This window comes from Vanellus vanellus, assembly GCF_965231255.1.
Source record: "Vanellus vanellus genome assembly, chromosome: 7".
Lineage (NCBI taxonomy): Eukaryota > Metazoa > Chordata > Aves > Charadriiformes > Charadriidae > Vanellus > Vanellus vanellus.
The window spans coordinates 35,997,204-36,021,906 of record NC_138912.1 but is presented as its reverse complement, the minus strand read 5'-3'; the positions used below and the strand labels follow the sequence as shown (position 1 = coordinate 36,021,906).

The following is a 24,703-nucleotide window of genomic DNA, read 5'->3' as shown; positions in this document are numbered from 1 at the left end:
CTCATAACAGCAGACTTACTTTTGAGATCTTGCAAAAACCTTCTGAAAATACTGCACACCAGATTTCTGACAACTTCTAAAATGGGAGAATTGCATTATTACAAAGTATACATATTGAAAGATCTGATCTTAAAAAAAAAAAAAAAAAAAAAAAGGGTGTTTCTCTGTTAGATTCCATGCTTATGAAACTAAACTTCCTCTTAGAGAAAGCCCTTTGCTGTTTTACACCAGCTTCGGTTAGCAGGGACACATGGACTGACTTCATTTGGCCCTGTAATTTGCTCTTCTTTATCCAAATTCCATTAGAAGAGTCTGTCTTCTATTTAGGCTTCTAAATTCACTGATCAAAATTTAAGAAACTGCTTAATACTTCTGTTATTCTCGGTGCTATTTACAGGAGAGCTCAAATCACCTGATTTCACTTGTGAACTCCTGCACAACTTCATGGGGTATTTGGGAGAGAGGCCGCTGTCTTTGCGACAGGTTAGAAAGGACACAGGGTGTTATGGTGTGTTCCCACTCTTGCAGGATGTCTCAGAAATTTCCAGTGCTTCTGTTTAAATTTTGGAGCATAAAAATATATGTATAGACTCATCTTCCCTCACTCTAAAAACTTTCAGGGACAAAAGATTAGTGTTCTGTTCATATTTCTTATTGCTTTGCTCCTGTAAGCAGCCCTGTTAGTATTCTGCTGTAAATCAGGCTGATTATTGTTTTGGTTTGCAGTGTGTTAGGACTGGTTCTGGGTGTCTGGCTTTTTGCTGGGTTTGTTTTGCTAAGGTGTAAGTTTTCTTTCAATATAGAATTCAATGTGGAAATTGGATAAAACACAGAATCACTACTTTTTAAAGGGGGGCTCTCCCCTTTGCCACAGAAAGAACATTCTGGTAAACATCCAATATTAGTGCAGTTTTCCATGTGAAATTTCAGCACTTTCACAGTCCAAGTCAGTGTGTTTATTTCTAGGCAGGTATATCTGTCATCTTTTAAGTAATTGTTTGGATTATGTTATTTAACACCATTCGGTAAAATCACACTGCAAAATCTACTGTTAGTAAATTCTTAATAAAATGGCTGACTCCCATGTTGGATGTGGCTGCTTGGCTATTTTATGATGGTACTTGGAGAGAAAATAATTAAGTACAAAATGCCTTGAGGTTTTCAGTCTCAACTTTCATCTTCCAGCACCTGTTGTGTTAGAACAGCATCCTCAACAAATTCTCAGTTTGTAATATTAAATGAAAATACCATAATAAGAAGTTGAGTAGCCTGAACTTCTGTAGTAATAGAGAAGCTGCTCTGTTTTATCCTCTCTTCTGCTTGCCCCACCTGCAGTTAGTGGACATAAGACATGAGAATGATTGAGGTTTAAGTTGCTGGAGGGCATTTGCTGTAGATTCGTACTGCACAAAAGTGCTATGAATGTTTTATAAACAATTTATTTTCCCTTGTGCCTTTGAAACTTGAAAGTATTAGTCCTGGAAAGGTATTTCTTTTTTATCTCTTCACCTTCATCCTTTTTTCTGAATTTATAAAGTTTTCCTGAGATGCCACATTTTGTTGGTGACAGTCCTACAGCAGAATGCTGGGGAAGGAAAGGCAGGCAATAAAACATCGTTATTAGAGAGTTGTGATAAAAAAGCCCTACTGAGCGTGGGGAGTAGGGTGGTCATACAGTAGGAAAGCTTAGAGTAGTACAAGACAGCAAAACAATACCGCTGTTAAGAGATGTAGTTTTGCATGGTTGTTGAGAAGGGTGGACAGCAACGAAGAACAGAGAATATAAATAGCTATAGCATGCAGTAATAGAAATAGAAAGGTATAAATAGCATAGTTTGAGAAGGGAGCACATTCTTCTTGTTGAAAGAAGCAGCTAAAATCATTGATACATAGTTCCATCTGACACGACTTTGTTCTGTGCATTGAGCATATCTCTATTATCAGCTCTTTACCTAATTTTCAGATGGTTTTTCAACTGGAATACTGGAAGTGTGGTGGGGATCCCTGTGGGTGCTTCAGCACCCTGAAGGCAGCAGGTGATGTAGATGGTGGGGAACAGACGCAAGCACTTAGTCTGGCAAGCACCGAAAGAAGTGAATGAAGTAGACATAAGTTTGAGGTAGCTGCAGCATTGACAGGGTGGGGCTGCATGGTCCACATTCTTGTATGTGCATGTAGGTCATGTGATCTGCAGCTAAGGGACAAGGTTTTTGGCAATTTTTAGTGTTTTCTGCACAAGCTTGGAAAGCAAAGGGACGAGAATATTTTTTTTTTACTTTTTCTTCTTTTCCTCGCATACCTACCTTTTCCCTCTGACGCTGATGCAGGGTCAGACTTAATGATTTGGGGAAATCCTAGCATTTATCTCAGGGAAGTGTCTGACCTGGAGAAGTGTGAAGAGCTGAATCTTACAAATTTTGGCTGATTCACATCTCTGATGAGCTTCCAAGTTTTTAAATTGAGCTTTTACATGGTTTCTATAGAAGTAGCATCAAATTCAAGACGGCAGATGAATACCCTTCTTGTGTTTTTGTGATTTCTTCCTGGAAACTAAAATGTTTAAATGTCATTAAAGAAGGCAAAGAGAGAGAACGTGATCTGCAAGTGGATTTTCTGTGTTATGTTTGTGGAATGATAGTTAAACTGCCAAATGTACTTTGTGCTTATCTGCTTTACTAAATTCTAAATTAAAAGTCATTAGGAAATGTATCAGAGGAGCTTTGGAAGTAATAGTAAAAGTAGCTAGTACACCACCAGTTTGTTTGATTCATGCATTTCTCAGATGGTTGTGCGTTATTGTTGATACTGATGCAGAGTCTGGGCTATTTACTATTCTGAGTTAGGAAAAACTTCGTTTACCATCCTAAAGCTGTCGCTACTATTTTAAACAGGACAATTTCAGGCAGTTTTCTTTCTAATTTCTTTGGAACTTGCTGTGTTGATGTGATACGTTTGCATTTATGCATAAAATAGGGATAAGGTATGTGTGTTTCTCATTATACCACTTCTATCTCCTTTCCACTTTTTTCTGGAACACGCAAATGAATGTTAAATTAATACCTACAGTCACAGTTACTTTGTGTTCTACTATAACATCACTGAAATTCTTGAAGAGTGCAGATGCTGTTGCTGTTGATGCTTGATCTGTATCTCCAAGGCAGAATTATTACACATACGTGCGTAGTTTTCTGGGAGAGAGGTTCTCATAAGGATTTTTTTTTTCTGGATAGCACACTGCATTCTTCCAACACTTGTTTTACCTGTACCTAAATCGTGGCATGTATAAATAATTAGTGACACTTAAAAATCACCCCATTTCTAATTTCCTTAATGGTGCATCTTTCTATTGGAGGAAATAGCTTGCCTCTTTCTTGGTCCTGTTCTAAATCAATATTCTGCTGGGGTTTCTGCATGTGGAAAATAAACTAAAGGACCAAAGACATTAGAAAAATTATACCAACAACTGGGGGGAAAAAGTAGCCATTTGATGGTGGGTGACATACAATTTAGGTAGTGTTGGGTTCTTCTTTTACAGGATGATAATGTCAGTGTTGTGTAGGGACGCAATTTCCTTATTATGACTCTGCACTTGGGCTTCAGAAATTAATAACAGAGGAATAAAGGATCCTTCCTAATGTGGTGGGGGGGGGGGGGGGGGGGGGGGGGAGATTTTCTTTGACTTTCTCATTAGCTGCCCTGAGCTATCATCACAGTCTGGAAGGTAACAAGGGTTTTGTGTTGTTTTGTTGCACTTCTTTCAGCTCATAGGATGTACAGACTGTGTATGTGAAATACAGGGCAGGAAATGAAAACTAGGAGGAAATGTGGAAGTACTTAGCTTAAGTTGATGTCGTGCATACTTGCTAAGATATTGACAATATATTGTTTTCAATTTGCACCATTTTCTCAGTTCTTTTTGGCTTTGGGTGGGTTTTGTTTTGTTTTGGGTTTTTTGGTTGTTTTTTTTTTTTTTTTAAATTTCAGTATATAAACTAAATCCATGTGTGGTTATTTTACCAAATATTCAAAGACTATTTGTAGTATAGTTACTCTGCAGTTGTTCTGGTTCCATTGCAGTTGTACTTTATATGTATATATGAAATCCAGTAAACGGAAGATTAATTACATAAGCTTCACTTTTATATTGTCATTTTCGTATGCAGCTTACTTAATTGATAATTATGGGTATTGTATTCAGACACAGGGGTTTTTAATGCTTAACACCTTTTAAGTCTCAAGACTGTAGACTCCCATGGAGTTTTCTTTATGCCTGCATACTCCAGAAAGCCTTACTGTAGCTATATGTGTATAACCTGTGCTGTTGACAGTATGGTTTATCCCAGTTTGATCAGCAAACTTCATTATCACCAGTGCTGATAATTTTTATACTACTGTAGTGATGGAGCATTTACACAGCCTAAGGAGGAAATACAGAAGAAGCTTAGAAGAGCATTGCTATATCAAGACTCTGTTTTGATTATTTTTTATTTCCTCTTTCATATATCAGTAAGACTTGAGGATTATTTTAGCCTTCCATTTCAAGAATTTGCTTTTCTTGAAATTAAAGTTTGCATTTGAGAACACATTGCTCAAGACTTGATAAAATTTTGTGTTCTGACAGAATCTTCTTGTCCCCCACATACACAAACTGTGTACACAAGAAAGTAATTGTTTAGTTAGAAAATTGAAACTGTAGCTAAAATTGTTTAAAGTAATTCACCAATATATGATTTTCTTGATCCTAAGCGCGATGCTGGGTACTGTGTGTATATCTACTACAAAAAAATACAGTTTGAGGAACGGTGTTTTCTGGCTGAGTGGAAAAATGCACTTTTGATTCTTGAAATAAACAAGGGGATTTTTGTGATCTGCCCCCTTTTACCTTTGAAAGTCATATCCAAAATGTTCCCTGGATCATTTACAGACACTGTATTCCATAAGGCAGAAGCAGAAATGTTTGTGTATTTTGGTTACTTCAGTTTCAGTATTGCAAAATAGAGAGAGTGAAGGTACTTAATTACTAATTTCATGCAAATCAGGCACCTATAGTCTGACTGGCAAAAAAACCCCAACATACTTTGTGATCTGCTGTCTGCTTCACTTGTCAGGTCAAGTGAATTAGTTCTGGAAGGGAGGTGCTGTCAGATGGATTTAAAAATCAGTCTTTAAGTGTTAAGTCTGTTTTGTCCTCTGTCTTCAAAAACCAAAAAAGCTCTCCACCCAAATGAGAATGCTGAATACATTACTTCATTTTTTAGTTATTTTGCACTTCCGTAAAATTTGAAACTAAAATAACGGGAATGTCTCTTTTATAATCATTATTTTTATTTTATTATCTCAGAATATTAAATTAGGGTCTCTGCTCAGCCCCTGGAGTGTTAAAGATGACATCGCATGCCTTTCCTGTAGAAGGTTTCCAGATGCGTTTAGAAATGTGCATCTGGTCCCTATATGAAACCAGAATATAGTTGTGTATGGGTAAGGAGCTTTAGAGGACAGTTTGGTGTGTGTGTTTTTGGTTCAGTAGGGCTTTTTTTGGTTTGGTTGGGATTTTATTTGTTTGTATTTGGTTTTGGTTTTGTCTACCTCAAGAGCGCACCGTGCCTTTCAGCCGTGCTGCGCTTTGTTAGGAGGTATGCTTTTGAGTGAAGTTACATAAATTATTTTAATAAAGTAGAAAAACTTTATCCTAATGTAATAAAAACATATTTCTGTGTATCACTAGCAACCTCTGCCTAAACATCAGGAGATAAAGCTATTGAGGGTTGTATTTAATTTCTAGCTTGGAGTATCAGATCAATAATAATGTTCATAGCATTGTTGGCTTACCCCCTACCCCACAATTCTGTTTGTTCTTGAGAGGTCGCTTTACCTGCGTACTTGTAATTTATTTGCAAGATTCTCGGCCAGTAGCTTGTAATAACAATGTAGAAATTAAATCTGCCCTTAATGGTTGGTATCAAGAAGCCTATGCTAGATCCGAATGGTGGGTTAATATATACCAGCTTTGTTCAGTGACCTTTTCTCAAAGTTTAATTTAAACTACCTAATAATCTCAAAATAAATAAATCTGTATTTAAATTCTAAAGTTTACTACCAAACGTAATCTATGTCACTGTCAAATCAAGTGGCTCTAGTGAAATCCCTTCTACCTGCTTTAAATGATTGGAAAGGAGGAAGAAACAGAATCATACAGTTACTGAAATGCTAGTTCTGCCAAAATAGGGAGATACTGCAAATAGGACTTTGAAATTTTATGTTGCGTCAGAATTTTTCCAAAGTATTTTAACCACTGCATTCAGTATTTTAGGGATCGGTGTTTTCTTATTATTGCATCATTATTTCTTGCTGGAATTTTTGAGTCTCTGTCTGAAGCAATAGGTCTCTTAATCTTTTCTGAATATAATGTGAAAACTTATGGCCGTGTGGTTATTCTGTCATACCAGCTGTACACCTACCTCCTCATAACTATCAGTACTTGATAATACTGCTGAGAGAGAAGTTTTTCAGGATGTTGTGAGAGAGAGTAGTGTGCTGTGGATGGAGCTTTCCCTGTTTTCAGAAGAGGAGGGAAATTTTCTTGTGGAAGTACAGTCTTGCTTTGTCACTGATGTGTAAATTTTGATAATAGTGATTGAAAGATCTTCCCTAACTTTGCATCTCTTTTTAACTATTTTCAGTGAGGGTAGGTTTCACCTTTTAAATTCAGTGAAGAATTAAAGTTGATTTTATTAATAAACATAGCAAGTAATTAATTTACTCTTGGAAGGCACTTATCCCTTGGGTAGAATGTCTGTTGTCTAGAGCTGTATTATCAACATGATCCCAGTTTTATTTAATTATATTGACTGAAATGCATTTTATGATTAAATATTTTATGTACAAGATACTCAGCTTTCAAAGCTTTTAAATTGTTAGGGGACTTTGATATCTTTGTTATTTTAGTGGCTTTTTATGGCAGATGCCAAAGCAACAGCATCATATATCCCTGAGCCTTTTTATCATTATCGTGGGGGGGTTTTTTGCTTGCAAGTTTGTTTTTTGGGTTAGTAGTAAATATGGGTGCCTTTTTACAGAGCTGGGGGATGCCTGGATATTTAAGCTCCCCCACTGCATCGTTTGAGAGAAATAAAGGCACAACTTGACAGAAATAAGATTCTGCACAATTTTCTGTTAAAAGAACAAAACTAGCAGACTGCCAGCATGTTTCTGTGGTTTCTTTTGTAGTAATCCTTGTGTCAAGAAATACTGTTTCATGATGTGGCTACGTTATCTATTGATAATTATCTGTTTTAAATTTCTGTTACATGTCGTAGAGTATCCCTGAGAAGCGAGTTGCTCTCGCCCCAGAAGGAGACAATGTTAGTAACTAAGGATGTATCATATAATTATTCTGTAACTGTGCATTACAGAATTACAGAATAATTCGGGTTGAAAAGGACCTTAGGATGTCTGTAGCCCAACCTTCTGCCCAAAGCAAGTTCAATGCTGAATTTCAGACTGGCTTTCTCCAAACTTTGACTGGTCAGCTCTTGAAAATCTCTGAGGACAGAGACTGTACAAACTCTTAGGGTAATCTGTTGCACTGCTTGACTGACCTTGGTGTGGAAAGTGCTCTTGTGTGCGTCTGCTCTCTCTTATCAGAGCCTCCATCAATTTCTGACCACTGTCAGAATGTCCTCCCATCATGCATGGCTGGGAAGAGACTGTCTCTGTCATCTTTCTAATTTCCACATATGTGCTGAGGGACTGCTCTTAGGTCCAACTGAAGCCACCTTTTTCCCAGGCTGAACAAGATCAGTTGTGTCTCTCTTCTTGCAGGGTAAAGTTGTGTCTCTCTTCTTGCACTTTCTTTAGCTGTAAAAACACGGAACTACAAAGTTCATCTTCCACTAACAAAACTCTATGGTCAAATCAGATGCTTTGAATTCAGTTTCTGTTTATTTACATGTATTTAGAGAGTGCTGTTCTCTACACAGGAAGAACTGATTGGAGGCCATTTCTTTATTTGTGGCTCCAGAGGAATTCCAGCCTACATTCAGCTCAAAACTTTTTACCCTGCCAGAACATGAAATTTCTGGGAGCTTCTGCTTTGGAACAAGTATAGACCTATGTGGAATAGGAATTCCACAACTGGAATACTGTGTCCAGTTTTGGGCTCCCCAGTTCAAGAGGGACAGGGAACTGCTGGAGCGAGTCCAGCGAAGAGCAACTAAGATGATTAAGGGCTTGGAGCATCTCCCTTATGAGGAAAGGCTGAGAGAGCTGGGACTCTTTAGCCTGGAGAAGAGAAGGCTGAGGGGAGACCTTATTATGGCGTACAAGTATCTAAAGGGTGGGTTGAAGGAGGATGGAGCCAGGCTCTTTTCAATGGTTCCCAGTGACAGGATGAGGGGTAATGGGCACAAGTTAGAACACAGGAAGTTCCGTTCAAATACACGGAAACACTTCTTTCCGGTGAGGGTGACAGAGCACTGGCACAGGCTGCCCAGGGAGGTTGTGGAGTCCCCTTCCCTGGAGATTTTCAAGACCCGCCTGGATGCAGTCCTGAGTAATGTGCTCTGGGCAATCCTGCTTTAGCAGGGGAGTTGGACTAGATGATCTCTAGAGGTCCCTTCCAACTCTGGTGATTCTGTGATACTGTATTTCAGGGAGCAGGATGGCAGTTAAAGCTACCAGTACTCAACTGCATTTAATTACCCTGTAATAGTAAGGCATAAAATAATTCTTTCTTGTAAGAGATTATATTAGCATCTGTACAATAGATGCACAGTTTTAATACTGCAAAACTTGAGTTAATTTAATGTTTGGGGCCAGGGTTCTCAATCATGTATCAGATTTTGGAGACATTGGCTCTGCACGCAAATTAAGAGAACTTTGTGAGCTTTTACATCTCCAATGAATATGAGCAGTTCTTCAGAAATGCCAACTTTACAGGTTGTTGTGCTTGTCAATTTGGTGAGAGTAGAGAAGGCAACAAATTAGCAGACTCTGGATCTGGACTTTGCTTTGTGAGCATGTGTTCTAGATTTCTGCAATAGAGGTTAGTACTAAACCTTTGTAATCTGTGCATAAGCGCTGCCCTTCTCGGGGTTGGGGGGGGTGCATGTGTGTGTCTGAGAGTCCCTTTTGGCTGAGTCCATGAGAGCTCTGCTGCATTAGGTTTTAGTGCAGTCCATTTTCCATGTATGTACTATTGTAGAGATATATATTTTTTTCTGTGTATTTATCTGTGCGTTTCCCTTAGGGATGAACACCCCAGCCATGCACAGCAAATGAAGCATCATCATTCTAAAGGCTAGGATTAAGTAGTCAATCACTCGACAGTAAAGTCTGAAGAGCATTGTTGCCTGTACTTTGATTAGTTTGTGCTTTTCATACTAATGTATTTTAAATATTAGTCACTGTAAACACTAGCTTTGTTTACTGCTTAGTGTGAGTAAAGATGGCATAGCTTAGCCAGTGGAGGAAGGAAGATGAGGGACAGAATGTCCAAACAACCAGAAACATAAATTCCATTTCAGAAGCCTCTTTTTATGGGACTCCAGTCTTAAGATCTTGTTTTGAAAAGTGTGAATGCAGTTCTGACTAGAAAAGACTGTCATACCAGAAACGTTTCTGAACTTCTTGCTTTTGATGTGGTAGCTACTTTTGAGATGTTGTGGCATGTAATTGGAGAAGATACTGCATACAGAAAACACAGTGAATTAATTCTGGTAGGGCAATTCTTAGGGGAGTATGATAACGACTAACTACTTTTGTTAGTACATCAGATGAACTGTGTGACACGTTCACCTTTGTAGCAGCCTTCTATAGAGGCAGGGTTATAAGAGGATCAGTGGCGTAGAAATCTAGGTGAAAGGCTGGTTACTGATGTTGACAAAAGTGAGATAAATTAAATGGATGCCTGAGAATTCAGTTATAAATGAGAGGGAGCTTAAATACACTGTATCCCCCATCACCTGAAATTATACACAGTTACACTTAGACTGTAATTACATGTATACTTATAAGGTATTACTAATCTCTCAGATGAATAAAATGGTTTGAGAATATTCATTTCCAAACAAAGCTATATGTGTTCCTGTTTTGATTCGATTGCTAAACCATGTTATCCTGGGGTGAGCTCTTTCAACTTCAGCTCCTTCAACTTCACTGTATTAGCTTACACTAGGGCAAAATTTACCCTTCTTTTCTTGGAGGTAAATTTCCCTAGCATCGTTGAGAAATATTTGACTGAATTTGGCTCAACAGTTACTGTGTCAAGTTGATGGATCTGCCCACTTAATTTTGTTAGAAATTCATCTGCTGGAGGTGCAGATGGATATAAAGCTGGGCGACCAGCTCCTGTTCAACTGCAGAAAAAGATAATCCCCAAACAAAACCCAAGCAATTAATAAAGGCTTTTTCTTGATTCGTTTAGAGGGACTAACAGTTTTCAGTATTCATGATATCCTTATATTTTATTTCTAATAAATTTATGGTTTTCTTCTGCTGTAGTCACTGCCAAATTAGGCCCTTTGGCCTTGCATTTTCTCCTTGTTCTATTTAGTTAAACCCTGATCAAAGTATCCTCTTATACTCCACCTCTGCTATGCACTTCTTACTATTCTGTTGTCTCCTTTTGCCTGACCTGTTTGATGTTTGGATGACTCATCTTTACGTTAAAGCACCATTTCACTGAACATTACTTTCCCCCTTGTGTGACAGGATAGATGTCTGTTGGCCTGCAATTTGTTGTTTCTAAAAGAAAGCAGTAACTGTCCCATACTCTAAGGCTACCCTATGAATGCTGTCGAGGTTGGTTTTTTGATTTTGTTGTTGTTGGTTTTTGTTGTTGTTACAGTTGTTAGGCTTGGGCTTTTTTCCCCATTTTAAACCATTATGCACAGGAGTAGATCCCTGAAAGATACGTCTACTGTGTATGCTTCAAATCTCATTTTAGCTTGTCTTTATTTTGCTGTAGTCATCAGCTGTTCAGAAGGTAGGTAGTAGAAGGTACGTAGGATTATCTTATTAGTGTCATCATTTTACTTTATCCTGAAGCTTCCCTCAACTTGTGTAATCTTCTGTTATTATTCCGTTAACTTCTTGAGACTGGCTTTCCTTTAATGGAGTGACTAGAGTATGGTTTATCCTGTACTTGATGGGAATGTATGTATGTTACTGCGGTACAAGTAATAATAAATGCTGTCCTCAGCTAACCTGTGCTCACAAGTGCAAGGAGATACTTGAAAACTATTAATTTGGCTCCTGGTGATATGCCCAAGCAGTAGAGCAGGAAGAATAATGACTTTCTGGTAATGTTTACCTGAACTGTGAGATTTGTAGTACAGAAGTACAACACTTGGGACATCATTCAGGGAAAAAGTAATGATAGGTAATGATGGAATTAGAACAGCCTAAATATGCTGTAATAAGGTAGAGTAAGGCTATGTTTAATTGGTCAGCACCAAATTATAACCCTGTCTTACATCAGGGAGCTGTGATGAAACAGTGACTTCAGATTAGCTTTGTTCTCATTGTTTCTTGAGGTCAATTCAGATAATGATAAATTTATGCCATAAACGATAATTGGGGTGAGGTAGAAAAGCTAAGCTCCATGAAGCCTAAGAAATTGGCTAAAAATTTTTCAGCTTGGTCTCCTCTTTATAAGAATGTAAGAGCCCTGGTGTGAAGTATGTGTTTTTTTCTTTTTTGATTTTTCTTCTTTTTACAGGAAAAGAGGGTTTAAAAACTCCATTTTACTTGTGTGGTAATGTATCTGTTCAAGTTTCTTAGGCTATATTGAGAATACTCCAGTGTACATCATACATGTTATGGATTTGGAGTTTTTTTGTATGTGAGTGTCACTTGAGGCTTCACAATTTTTTGTAGTTTCTAGTTATATTTTGTTCTGAATATCAAAATATTAGTGATGTTCAAGTATTTCAAGAGACTTTAAACACATACGTAGTATAATTTAATAAAAAAAAACAGATAAAGCTTCCTGCCAAGTTTGATTTTTCTAAAATCAATTAAAAATATCAGATAATATGAGTCAACAAAAGAACCTGAGACTGATCTTGCTGAACAGCATGGTATTGCACTGCCTGGATGAGCAAACGTGGCGCTTGCCTCTTGCTTGCTGGTTTTGTTCCTGTAGGATCTGAAGTGAATAGGCTTCTACAACATGAACACCAGAGTGGTGAATGCCCCCTTTTTCAGTCATGCTGGAAATGTCCAACAAAGATCTAATGACTACAGATTTGGAACTACTTATAAGCCTATATAAAGGAGCCTTTCATGATTGCTGCTCCTAATTTAATGAATCTTGGCTATCAGGGCAGTTCCGGATAGAACAAAGCTAAATAGTATACCTGTGCTTAACCAAACTTTAACAATCTTGCTTATTCCTTAGGTCTGACACCTTGACATGGTTCCCAGGCAAAACAAAGACAAGTGGTCTATACCCTGCTCTGCAACTTAGCTGTGGCAGGATTTTAATTTCATTAATAACAATCTGAATTGTTTTGTGGAATGTAGGTGTTGCCACACTTGAGGGAGCCAGGTTTATTCAAAGGAATTAAGTCTTTACTTAACGAGATACTGAGCATTAGAACAATTTACCTTGGGAACCATGAGGAACTTTGTCACCTGAAATATTTAATTTAGGATTAACTGCCTTTCTGTAGAATGTAACTGATTTAACCTCTAGCTGTAAACTTCCTGAGGGAAGCCTTAGGTAAATTCTATGGTTTGTGTTATTTAGGTGGTCTGCCTACATGATTTGTGGATCTTGTGTCACCTTAGAATCCATCAGTCTGTGTGTGAGTACGATCTCTGTACTGTTAGATGAGGATGCCTGCCTGCCTGCCTGTGCTGTAGTTTTTGCATGTAGTGAAGGTTTCAGGACATTTCTTCTGGAAATGCCTGGAGTCACATAGATTTCTAAATTCACCCATTTAATAAAATTGATTACATTCTGTAACAGTTTTGGTGATGTTCCCAAGCAGTTTACATCTTTACTACATTTGGCAAGATAAAAATTTTATGGTCCTTCTGTTACCAAAACAGCTTTTTACATAGTCTCATTTTTGGCAGAGCCAATCCCCTGGTAAGTACACCAAAACAAAGAAAACGCAGGAAGAAAAAGTCTTTGTTGTATTCAAACAGAAATAGGATTTGACTTTCAGATAATATGTTACTGAGGTCTTGATCAGAAAAGTTAGAAATCGCTTGTATACTATTTCAGTTGTAACGGACAAATTTTAAAACCTAAACTGTTAGTGTGGCGAATGGAAGATCCTGTTTCGGTTTAACAAGCTCAGAGGGTATTTAATTGGGTGTTGGTACTTGGCCGTGCTTTCCTTCAGCTTTGTAACCCATCTCCTGGACCTTGGGTGGTGGTCACTGGTATAGTTGTATAGCTAGTGCTCTCAATGCTTTATTGCTAGCTCATGTTGTAGACTGTTCAGGTGTATGGAGGAGAGGACCCAATACTTGCAAATCATGCAGAAGTCTGTGTGCTGCAAAGCCTAACTTTGTGAGGACTTCTGTGCTTGTTTCTCATGGGTGGTATGAGGAAAAGCATGCCAGTTACATGCTTTCTGAAAGCTGTTTGCAAGTTTGCCCGTCTCACAGTATGGTTTAGGAAGCAGTTCTGAGATGAGAGCAACAAAGACAGAACAGATCTGCTCCTTCTGTGTTAGCTGAGTAGTATTTCTTCCTGCTTGCTGCAGATCTATGCAGTCCACATCCTAGAATGAAAATTTGGGCTGGATATCCACCTGACAGAAGCTCAATATCTTAATTGTAAAATCCCTAGCATGTGTAGGGATTGTAAGCCAAATTTTTTTTTGGGTGTGTTTTGCCTATTAAAGTATCATGAACTATGAAGAATTATGTGCTGGTTGCTTGAAACATGCTTTCCAAAAACTACTTTATCTTGAGGCTTAACTAGTATTGGCAAGTATTTATATATTTATAACGTTTTTCAAATGTTTACAGTTGTAATCAATATTTTTTCAATACTAAATTAATCACCCCAACTCTTTTAAAATGCCCCACAGTACGTAGATGATGCCTGTTTGATGCCAGCCTTGATGACTTTTTTTCCCGGCAGTACTAGAACTTCTGCTCTTCTCCTGTACTATTACAAATGTTTGTTATCAAGTCAGGAAACCATTTCATTTTAGCTCTATTTTGATGTCACATTGATGTTATGTCTACTCCACTTTCCTTCTCCTCTTTCTTCCACCAATATGGGATCCATGGTTTAGAGATTTAAAAAATTCCTGGCAGATGTTTTAACTACCCTGCTTTTAAATACCTCCAGTGATGGAGAGTTTAGTGTCTATCCAGACAGTCTGGGTTTTTTTTCACATTAACTGTCTTTTCAGTTAGGCATTATATTAAAAACAAACAAACAAAAACCAAAACCAAAACAAACCACAAATGCAAAACCCCAACCAACCAAGCAAAAAAATCCACAACAATAAACCCAGCAGAAGAAACCTCAATAACTGTCTCTGCTATAGTTCTGTTCGGTACTTCCCGACCTGTTCCTGGTGGCAGAGATTGCAATTTTATTTCTCCTACTTAGCAGCTACTTACGGATTTGAAAATTGTCATCTACCCCCTCACTTTTACAGTACAGTTTATATATGCTACCGGTACTATCAGTCTTTCCTATAACAAATTTGCAACATTAAGAATTGCTAGTATTAGGCTGGCCAAAATGGGGAAAGTAGCATTCTCATTGCTAATGTACCAGCTAATGTACCAGTCTCTTATGGCTTTTTCCAGGACCAGCGTGCAATTTGAACTGTTTTATTCCTTTTTTAGAAAGTGAAAGATAACTAGGAATATATTTAATTGGGGATGTTGGTTTTTCTTCTGCTTCTCCTCCTCTGTGTTTTAATTTTCTCCCATTTATTTGTGCACACAGACATTGTCCTGTTATGTTGCATGTTTTCTGAGTATAATTTTGGAATAGTTAAAAGTACCCACCACTAACAATTTTGCTTGGTTTATAAATTCTTGTTCTGTGTTCTAACTGAAATTCTTCTTTTTCTCATGATGTATTGTGTACTGGCTGATGAAAGCAAAGCTTAAGGTAGAGTAGGACAAATGCAAATGGCTGTCAGTATGGTTTGTCCCTTTGAAAAACAAACACTGAGTCTTGTCTCGAGGACCAAGGAAACGGTTTTCTGCTCTAAAGTTACTAATTCCTAAAATGGCTAAACTGCTAATATTATTTAAAAAAATACATGGAAGTACGCTATTACTACACTGAATTTTCTGTTTGTATATTCTACACTTCCTATAGAAGGTGCACCACAGGCAGCATTGCCTCTCAACCAAAGAGGTTTGGGCACTCACCTGAAGCTTGGTAGGGTTACTCTTGTTCCACAGAAGTTTCTGTGAGGTGCTGAAGGATGTGATATGTACTGCCACCAGAGGTGCTACCCTGTTGTACCAAATGCAGAATTGTTACAAAAACATGGTCTGTGTGCAGGTCTTGAGTCACCATTTTTTTTTTTTTTTTTTTTTTTCCCCCCTCATTTTCCATGTCTGGGGCTTAAAGTTAGTTGTTAATGAGAAGGTCTCTAGTCTACACTTACAAGAATAGTGTTTAGGAACCGAAAGCTCATCCTGTTTTAAAGGGGACAAGGGAAAGGGACCCTTTCCTCATATAGTTTATCTGTCCATTTGTGCATATGTGGGATTTTTTATTACATTTTTACCAAGTAACTTGGACAAGAGACAGTCTTGCGATACCTTACGGTTTAGAAATAAGGTTTTGTCTTAGCAAATAAAAACTTCCATTTTATCCTGTTGCTGAAGCACTTTCAATCCAATAGAAACCTTAAGCAGTGGACTCGGTCACAGCACGTCCTGAGGCATGTGGTAACAAAATTGAAAAGGTGATATGAAGCATAATTCCTAAACTGCTTACAGTTGCATCTTTTGAATTCTAAGCATTTGTTTTAATAAACAAAGGAAGTAGTTTGTATTACTGGTGAAATTGGAAGTCTGTTGAGACTGACTTTAGCATACTATGTTATTGCCTCCTTTGAATACTCCTTTGAAGTATTTATTCAAAGTGCGTGTTTAGTGCCAAAGGTAGTACTGTAACAGAGGAAAATGCTGAACGCTTATCATTATAAAAATGAACCCTAATAAGCTCATAAATTCCCTGCTTTAACTTGAAAAAAAAAAAAAAATCCATGCTTGCAGAGCCTTCAGTAGAAGCAATGCATGTAAATGGAAATTTAAGCCTTCAGCAGCTTGAGTGGTCTGTTGACTTATTTGAGAAGCCAGAAGCAATTGCCTATGAAAGCATAAATAAATGCCTGCAGGAAGACACCCTATGTTTCCAAAGAACTGATGCTGCAAATGAATAGAGCATGTGGAAATGTAAGCAGAGGGTTCATTACGGTAGTTTGCTTAGGCTTAGGAGATAGGCACCTTAGTTTGTGTCTTTGAATAGGGCTTCAAAGTCCCTGATGACTAATTTTTAATGTCTACATTCTGATGGGGTATAAATGATCAACCTTTTAATCTGTGTCAGCATTGCTGTGCTATTGCTATTTTTTTCAAATGTTAGAAATGATCTGTGATTTTTAGGAGTGCTCTAAGTTGCGCTCAACATTCATTTGGGAGACCTCTTCTAATCTCCCTGGAAGTTGCTGTTATGCTCTCCTGCATTTTATTGGAGGAGAAAGTGTTATTTACAAACTACAATGTAAGGCACCTTCTGTGCATTCAGTATTTTAACTGTATATGCTTCTTGGCAATTGCATTTAAAAGAAACAAGAAATGAGAGTGGGGAATTGGGATTGTGTTTTTCACCTAAGAGGCAGAAATGGTGTGCCTGCTTTTAGGGGTAGGATCATACACCATCAAGACAGATCCGCTGCCAGGCGATAAAGCTGATAAATGCTTTTGTTGCAGATTTTGTAGATCATTATGTGTTACAATTTTATTTTATTCATACTCCAGGAGGGGCTATATCGAAAGGATGAAATCAGGCTTCTTTTAATCTATGCAGCTACTCTGTTTCTCTTCAGTCTCTCTCCTTCGCTAGACTGCATTAATTTTTTTCAGTCTTTTCTCATAGTTCTATGTTTTTAAGATCTATGATGAAGATACTGATGCTGTTCTGTGTCCAGCGGGAGAGAAACTTCTGTGTCTTTCTAGAAGTATGGTGTCCCAAAACGGATAGAGTATTACACTTAAAAAATTTTATTGTGCAAAAGCAGAGCAAAGCACTTGGCTCATATTTTTTCAGGTACTTCTGTTTATACTTCTCAGACTGTTGGTTTCTCTGACAGTATTTTGCACCACTTGCCATGGTGGACTTGCACTTACTGACTCATATACTGTAAATGCAGATGCATTTTTTTCTGCTAATTGTCCAGTTGGTTCCAATTCTAAATTTGTTTTGTCTGTGGTGGACTTTTTTTTTCTTGCTGAGGAATAGGCTGTTTTTATATTTGTACTTAAGGGACAGAATTATATTTTTTAGATTGCTTATGGAGTCGGTGAAGAAATCCTGTCCTTTTCTTCATTGTAGTTGCATGCTCTCCTCCTACTACTGTCTGCTAAAGTAATAAGCACGTAGTCTAGTCTTCCTTATCAAAATTGTTAGTAAAAAGACTCAATCCCAGCAGTATTCTTGTGAAAGCCTAGTTGTGTATGTTCCTTCATTATGAGAGCACAAATATTAGTAAGTCATTATTTAAATTTTACCAGCTGTGTAAGTTCATGTGATATGAAAAAATACCAGCCAGACAAAACCGATCACAGTTTTAGCTTATGATCCAGAACAGGGTCAAGAGGATTGATGTTACTGTAAAGAAACATCAGATGGATTTAGGATGAGGAATTTCCAAGTTCTTATTCTTTGTTGCAATGACTTGATTACAGTGGCATGATACTGAGAATTTTTCATGAATGTATACTGTCAGCACTGGGGATTAATGTGGTGTATTAATTTTATTCTTCCCATTTTTTGCTTTATATGGTGTTTTGTCTTAAAATCATTCTCCCCTTCATAAGTAAACAATATTGGGAAGGGAAAAAAAAGGTTAGTGGAAGGTTAATGTTCATCTTCTGCCTGGCATATGTATTAGTTTAGTTTATATAATGTTTAGGTACAACATCAACAAAAAGTGGTGTTAGGAAAAAAACCCCTCTAATTAATTGATTGAAGAGGTATCTGTAGAAGTAATCACTTCAGGATCCAGTGTTTCCATCTTCAGTTAGTCTTTCCTGGGAGACATGGAATTGACTTTCTTCATGTGAACATAGTTACTATTTTTAAGCCTAATGAATTTAGAAATAAGTCTGCTGCTTTTACATAGATGTAGTACGTGTTATGTCCTGTGCCACTGATCCTAAAAGAGATATCTATTGTCCTGGCAAAACCTTCGACTTCTACATGACAGAGGCTGATAATCTCTCTTTTACTGAAGATACTCCATAATAAACTCTGTGATAACAGTTAAAGAGTTTAAACTCAAAACTGAAGTGGTGTATACTGTACCGAGAAGTGTGTGCCTTATGTAAGTAAAAACTTCCTGATATCTTACAAACTGGAATAGTATGAATTCTCCAACTAAAAATAAAATGTTTTTTTTTTTTGTTGTCCTATTCCATTAGCATCTTTATTTATTTATGAAGCTAAAATGGAATTTAGCCTAAGCAATGTCTGACTGGTATTCATGCTGAGAACAGAAACAAAAACTGAGCAACACTTTTGCTTAGAGAACAGAAATGAAATGCTGCTCTGCAATTTTAAGTAAAACTTAAGATTTTATTTCTGAATACGTGTTATTTAGATGTTGGGTTTTGTGTGTTTTTTTATTTATTTTTGGTACAGGTTATTAATGCTGCTTTAGCTCTGGCTGCCAGACCAAAAAGTCAAGTTGTGAAAAACAACATGGAGATGTATAGGAGTACATGGGAGAATCACATCCATGTTCTTACTGAAGCTGTGGATGATATAACGAGTATTGATGATTTTCTTGCTGTATCAGGTATGATAATTTTCAGAATCTAATTATTCTTTTTTATGCTTTGAAAACTTCTCTTAACGTTTCAAAAGGAAACCAATGGAAGATTAGTTTGTGTAAGGTTCTGTGAAGCTGTTGCATCTGTTTAAAATGTCCCCGCACAGTAGGTGTTCCTACTCTGCACAATGTACAGCTGAGTAGAAGTTATTTGGGCAAACTGTAGGTGCATGAAGCAGAATGGCTATGTTACGGTGAGTATGTTTATCCATCATCACAGGTTCATTTAGCTCTTAAGTTTCAGAATCCTCTGTGCAGCTGTGAGAAGTAATCTCCTAGAAAAGGAAGCGCATATCAATGTGCATATGCATAAAATGGGAGATTCTCACAAGATCCTCTGTTCTAATTACTGTGTTACTTTGTTCAACAGTAGTTGCTGTGATAGCAGAAATGGGAAACCATGTGGGCTACTTTTTCAAGTTGATGTGTTTAAAAACACCTCATGAACCAAAAAAATGCACTTTACCATTTTCAGAATTTTCAGTTAAAAATATTTGTCAAACAAAACATACTTATCACAGAATCGCAGAATGCTCAGGGCTGGAATGGACCTTCGGAGACCATCTAGTCCAACCCCCCTGCCAAAGCAGGGTCACCTGCAGCAGGTTGGACAGGAATGCATCCAGGCAGGTTTAGAGTATCTCCAGAGCAGGAGACTCCACAACCTCTCTGGGCAGCCTGTGCCAGTGCTCTGCCACCCTCTTGACCTGTCTCTGGGCACCACTGAAAAGAGTCTGGTGCTGTCCTCTTGCCACCCGCCCTTCAGATGTTGATGAGCATTGATGGGATCCCCTCTCAGTCTTCTCTTCTCCAGGCTAAGCAGACCCAGGTCTCTCAGCCATTCCTCATGAGAGGTGCTTGAGTCCCTTGATCATCTTTGTAGCCCTCTGCTGGGCTCTCTCCAGTAGTTCCCTGTCCTTCTTGAACTGGGGAGCCCAAAACTGGACACAGTATTCCAGCTGTGGCCTCACTGGGGCAGAAACTGAAATTTCTGCAGATAATTACTAGAGTTGTTACTAAGGGGAAGAAACAAGTCAACTGCTGATGAATTAAACACATGAATATCTTTAACCTACTATGAAGTCTCCTGAGTTTTAAAATTCTTTCAAATTCATTGAGTTAAGTGATTCTTTTAAACTACACAACTGAGATTCATTTAAATGGCACTTTTCAGATTTTTTTTTTTCTTTCAAAATTTCCTTGGCTTGAAGTTAGAGATTCCAGTAATAATTTGCAAGGGTGTGGGTGTGTGTTTGTGGGTGTGTGTCTTTCATTGGGCAGTTTCTCTTTTCAGAGTAGACTCCTGGCTTTTTGGTGTATTTTGTATTCATTGGTTGAGCACAGTTGAATGACAGTATTTCACGAGTAAAGGCAGAAACTGTAACTTAAGTAGCAGTGATGTGTAGGCCTACATATCATGAGGTCCAAAAAAAGAAAACATTCAGATATTTGCTCTAAACCATCTGTAGAACATCATCTGTAAGCTTTGGTAGATATTTTGGCACATGTTAGTTTAATGTGTTTGATTTCAGGTGTCATGCTGCTTAAGTGATCTGCTGAGTATGTTTCCTTATGGCAGTGTCCCCTGCTTGCTTTGGGAGGATTTTTTTATTGGATGATCTACTAAGAAGTAATTATTAAGACTAATTATAGGGAACAGTGCAAGCCACTCTGTCTGCTCCTCAGTGTATTACTGTGTTCTGAGAGAGTAAAACATTCTTATATTGCTCTGTCTAAATAGAAAAGTTAAATGTGTAATAGAAGATGGTATCTAATTTTTGGGGAGAGTACTTGGTAATTAGGAGAGATAACATGCTTGGAGTGTTTTGCATCGTGTTTGAGGTGAAAGGAATAGGAGAAAAGATTTATAACGCATCTGTTTTTTCTGCTGTCGTGGTTTGGCCTCAGCCAGCATCAAAGAACCACGGGGCCGTGGGCTCAATTCCCACAGCTGTGGGAGAAATCGGCAGAAGGCAAAACTCGTGGGTTGAGATGGTGCCGTTTAATAGAACAGCAAACGGGAAGAGAAAAAACAGTAAGACAGATAGAGAGACAAAGACGCGGTTACAGAACTGCCGCGCACCGACCGGACCCGCGCCGCCGCAGCCCGCCCCCGAGTGGCGACTGCCCCCCCTCCCCGGCTAGCGCCTCTTATAGCCGGGCATGGCTCACGTGGGATGGAATGCCTGCCGGCTCCCGGGGGATATTAACCCCATCCCTGCCGGAACCAGAACATCTGCAGAAAGTAGAAGTCTACAGCACATCTCAACATGGGCATACCGGGCAGAAAATTTTTCTTAAATAACATACCTCATTCAAAATTGATACTGTGCTGTCTCAGAGTCTCAGATACTCACATTTGAGTTGAATGGCTGAGTTTGCAGCCCTGACTACATTTTTCAGGTTGGCAAGGGAAATGATTAGTCCTGTAGTATTAAAATCATATTCAAAAATATAGTATACTTTTTGAAAATGCAGTAAACACACCTTCCCTAGTAGTTCTGACCATTCAGAATTCTAGATTATACAACAGAATTGCCTACTTAAAAATTTATTTTAAATTGCATCTCCAGTTGATTGATAGGTCAGATTTTTCTAGCAGATATAAAATTTATTTCCCAAACACGGTAGGAGTTGGGAATACCTATTTTGTGGTTTACATTATGTATCTGATTTTCACACAGTGTCTGCATTACTGATGATTTGGGGGGTAAATTCAGTACTTCTAGCTGCATTTCTACTGTGGACACTTTTAAGGTACAAGGTAACTCCCGTTAAAGTCAAATTTTGCACAGAGCTCAGTAGCAAGATTTTTGAATCCCTGATGTTGTGTTTCTGTCCTTGAAACAAGCTGAATAAGGGAGTTATAGCTGAGAGGATGGGAAGGAACTGAGCTCCCAGTTGAAAAGATCTTGTGACTCTGCAACCTGTGGGGCTGCTGCAATAAAACGGATGCATACAGGAAAATTATTTCTCTCCCATGATCATAGATGTACTTCCCTGATATAGCACTGGCAGAAGGAGAATTCTGCAGCAGATTAAAAGGGGTGAATTGCGAGCTTTTCGAAGTTTGGCATTTATTGTGTGTACTAATAATACTATTATTTTTCTAAGTGTATTGGTCTCTCCTTTTCATATTCATCTATCTTTGTGAAATTTTTTTGTTTGCTTCAGTTGTATTTTATTTGAAGGAGAACTAACACTACATAAGACAAAATAAATTAAATCAGTTCTTTACAAATGAAACAGAGGTCTGATTGCAAATAGCCAGTTTAAATGATGGTCTGTTCCTTATAAAGCAAAACAAGAGGTAATGAATTGTATAGAAAATGTCGTTGCCATTATGAAACATTATAAATGATGATACCATTGTTCATAGATCTGTTATACCTCCTGTGAACAGACAATCAGTATCAGCTTAGCAGTTTGGGATAGTTAATTTATACAAGGAAGACTGTGGGTATTAATCTTTATAACCCACTGATGTTAAGTTTAACAAATACTGTCACCCATTTATCATGATCGTGTGAAGATTAGATTCATAAAAGCAAAATGAAATGTGCTATTCCATTTGATGCATGATTTTCTAGGAAACTAGTTTTGATATGCTTCTAATTTTATTTATGTTGATAAATCTTAAGTTTTATCCTCAATTCTGCTCTTGTAAACTCTCTCTTCAGTGTCTCTTTCCTGATACAGTAAGGCTGAAAACGGTTCGTGATGTTCATTTTCTAATGGTGATTCTTCTGTGTTATTTTAATACCCTTTATTCAAAATTACATGAATAAACCTTTGAATATAAAAGGAAAAACTGAAATGTCAGTATTTCCTTCCTTTGTATGTACGTTTTCCTCTTCTAATGATGGTGTGCAAGTAATTGCAATCACTTGTTAATTGCAGTTTTTAAGTATTTTAACTTTAGTACATGTTATAAAACCAGTAAGAGAAGAAGAGTTAGATCTTTTAATCCTAGACTTAACTTCAACAAATGTTATCGGTAAGAAAGGCATCAAAAGTGTGTTTATATATACAAAATTCTCAAGACCTGTGATTTTTCTTTTCTGTTGTCTTCTTGAAGAGCTTGATTGGCAGACTGCTATGCTGCTTTTCTGTCCTTTTCTCAATGTCCTTGCCCAAACTATAATTATTCTGTCTACTGGACCTTCTCTACAGCCTTCCATGCTTTCTGAGTTTTGGTCTGTCATATTTATAATATCATTGTGCTTAAATCTTTATTATATTAGCTCCTCTTGCCAAATTTGAAGTTTCATATTTCCATAAAAAAATTTCCTTCATCTCTTTTTCTCATTCCTTCTCACGTATGAATAAATTCTCCTCTTCTTCATGTCCGATATGCATATAACATATACCCTTTCCTGTTGTGTTCTTGGTCTCCACTCTCTGCCATTCCAAATGCCTCCTTAAAAATACAATTTCTCCAAAGTGCATTTTCATAGAATCATAGAATGGTTTATGTTGGAAAGGACCTTGAAGATCAAGTTCCAACCCCCCTGCCATAGCCAGGGACACCTCTCACTAGACCAGGTTGCCCAAGGCCACGTCCAGCCTGGCCTTGAACACCTCCAGGGATGACGCCACTCGTCAGTGCTCTCCACTTGGACATCGAGCTGTTGACCGCAACTGTTTGAGTGTGACCGTCCAGCCAGTTCTTTATTCACCGAGTGGTCCATTTATTGAATCCCTGTCTTTAGAGACAAGCATATCATGTGGGACAGTGTCAAACGCTTTGCACAAGCCCAGGTAGATGACATCAGTTGGTCTTCCCTTGTCCACTGCCGCTGTAACCCCTTTGTAGAAGACCACCAAATTTGTCAGGCATGACTTGCCCTTGGTGAAGCCATGCTGGCTGTCACCAATCACCTCACTCAGCAGAGTTTCCAGGAGGATCTGCTCCATGATCTTGCCGGCACAGAGGTGAGACTGGCCTGTAGTTCCCTGGGTCTTCCTTGTTTCCCCTTTTCCAGTCGGCAGGAACCTTGCCAGACCGCCAGGACTTCTCAAATATGACGGCTAGTGGCTTAGCGACCTCATCTGCTAGCTCCCTCAGGACCCGCAGATGTATCTCATCAGGTCCCATGGACTTGTGCACCTTCAGATTCCTCAGGTGGTCTCGCACTTGATCTTCACCTACAGTGGGCGGTTCTCCATTTTCCCAATCTTCGTCTTTGCATTCTGCATCATGGGCAGTGTGGCTGCAGTCCTTGTCAGTGAAGTCTGAGGCAAAAAAGTCATTGAGTACCTCAGCTCTGTCTCTGTCCCGGGTAACCAGTTCTTGCGTTTCCTTCCAGAGAGGGCCCACAATTTCCCTAGTTTTTCTTTTCTCGCTGACATACTTAAAGAAGGATTTTTTTTTGTTTGTCTTAATGTCCCTGGCCAGATTTAGTTCTATCTGGGCTTTAGCTTGTCTAACCCGATCCCTGGCTGCTTGAACGATTCCTCTGTATACCTTTCAGGCTACCCGCCCCTGTTTCCATTCCCTATAGGCCTTCTTTTTCCTTTTGGTCATGTCCAGGAACTCCTTGTTCATCCATGCAGGCCTCCTGGCTTTTCTGCCTGCCTTCCTCTTTGTAGGGATGCATTGTTCCTGAGCTTGGAGGAGGTGGTCCTTGAATATTAACCAACTT

General features: G+C 38.3%; 1 protein-coding gene across 1 annotated transcript in view; it reads left to right on the top strand.

The window, feature by feature from the left end:
- Positions 1 to 24,703, top strand: part of CTNNA3 (catenin alpha 3) — a gene marked incomplete at both ends in the record, with an annotated part of 521,829 nt that overhangs the window by 349,929 nt on the left and 147,197 nt on the right. The window contains one exon of the mRNA XM_082486059.1: positions 18,869 to 19,025. Coding sequence (XP_082342185.1) covers positions 18,869 to 19,025 — 157 coding nt within the window. The remainder of the gene's footprint in view (positions 1 to 18,868; positions 19,026 to 24,703) is intronic.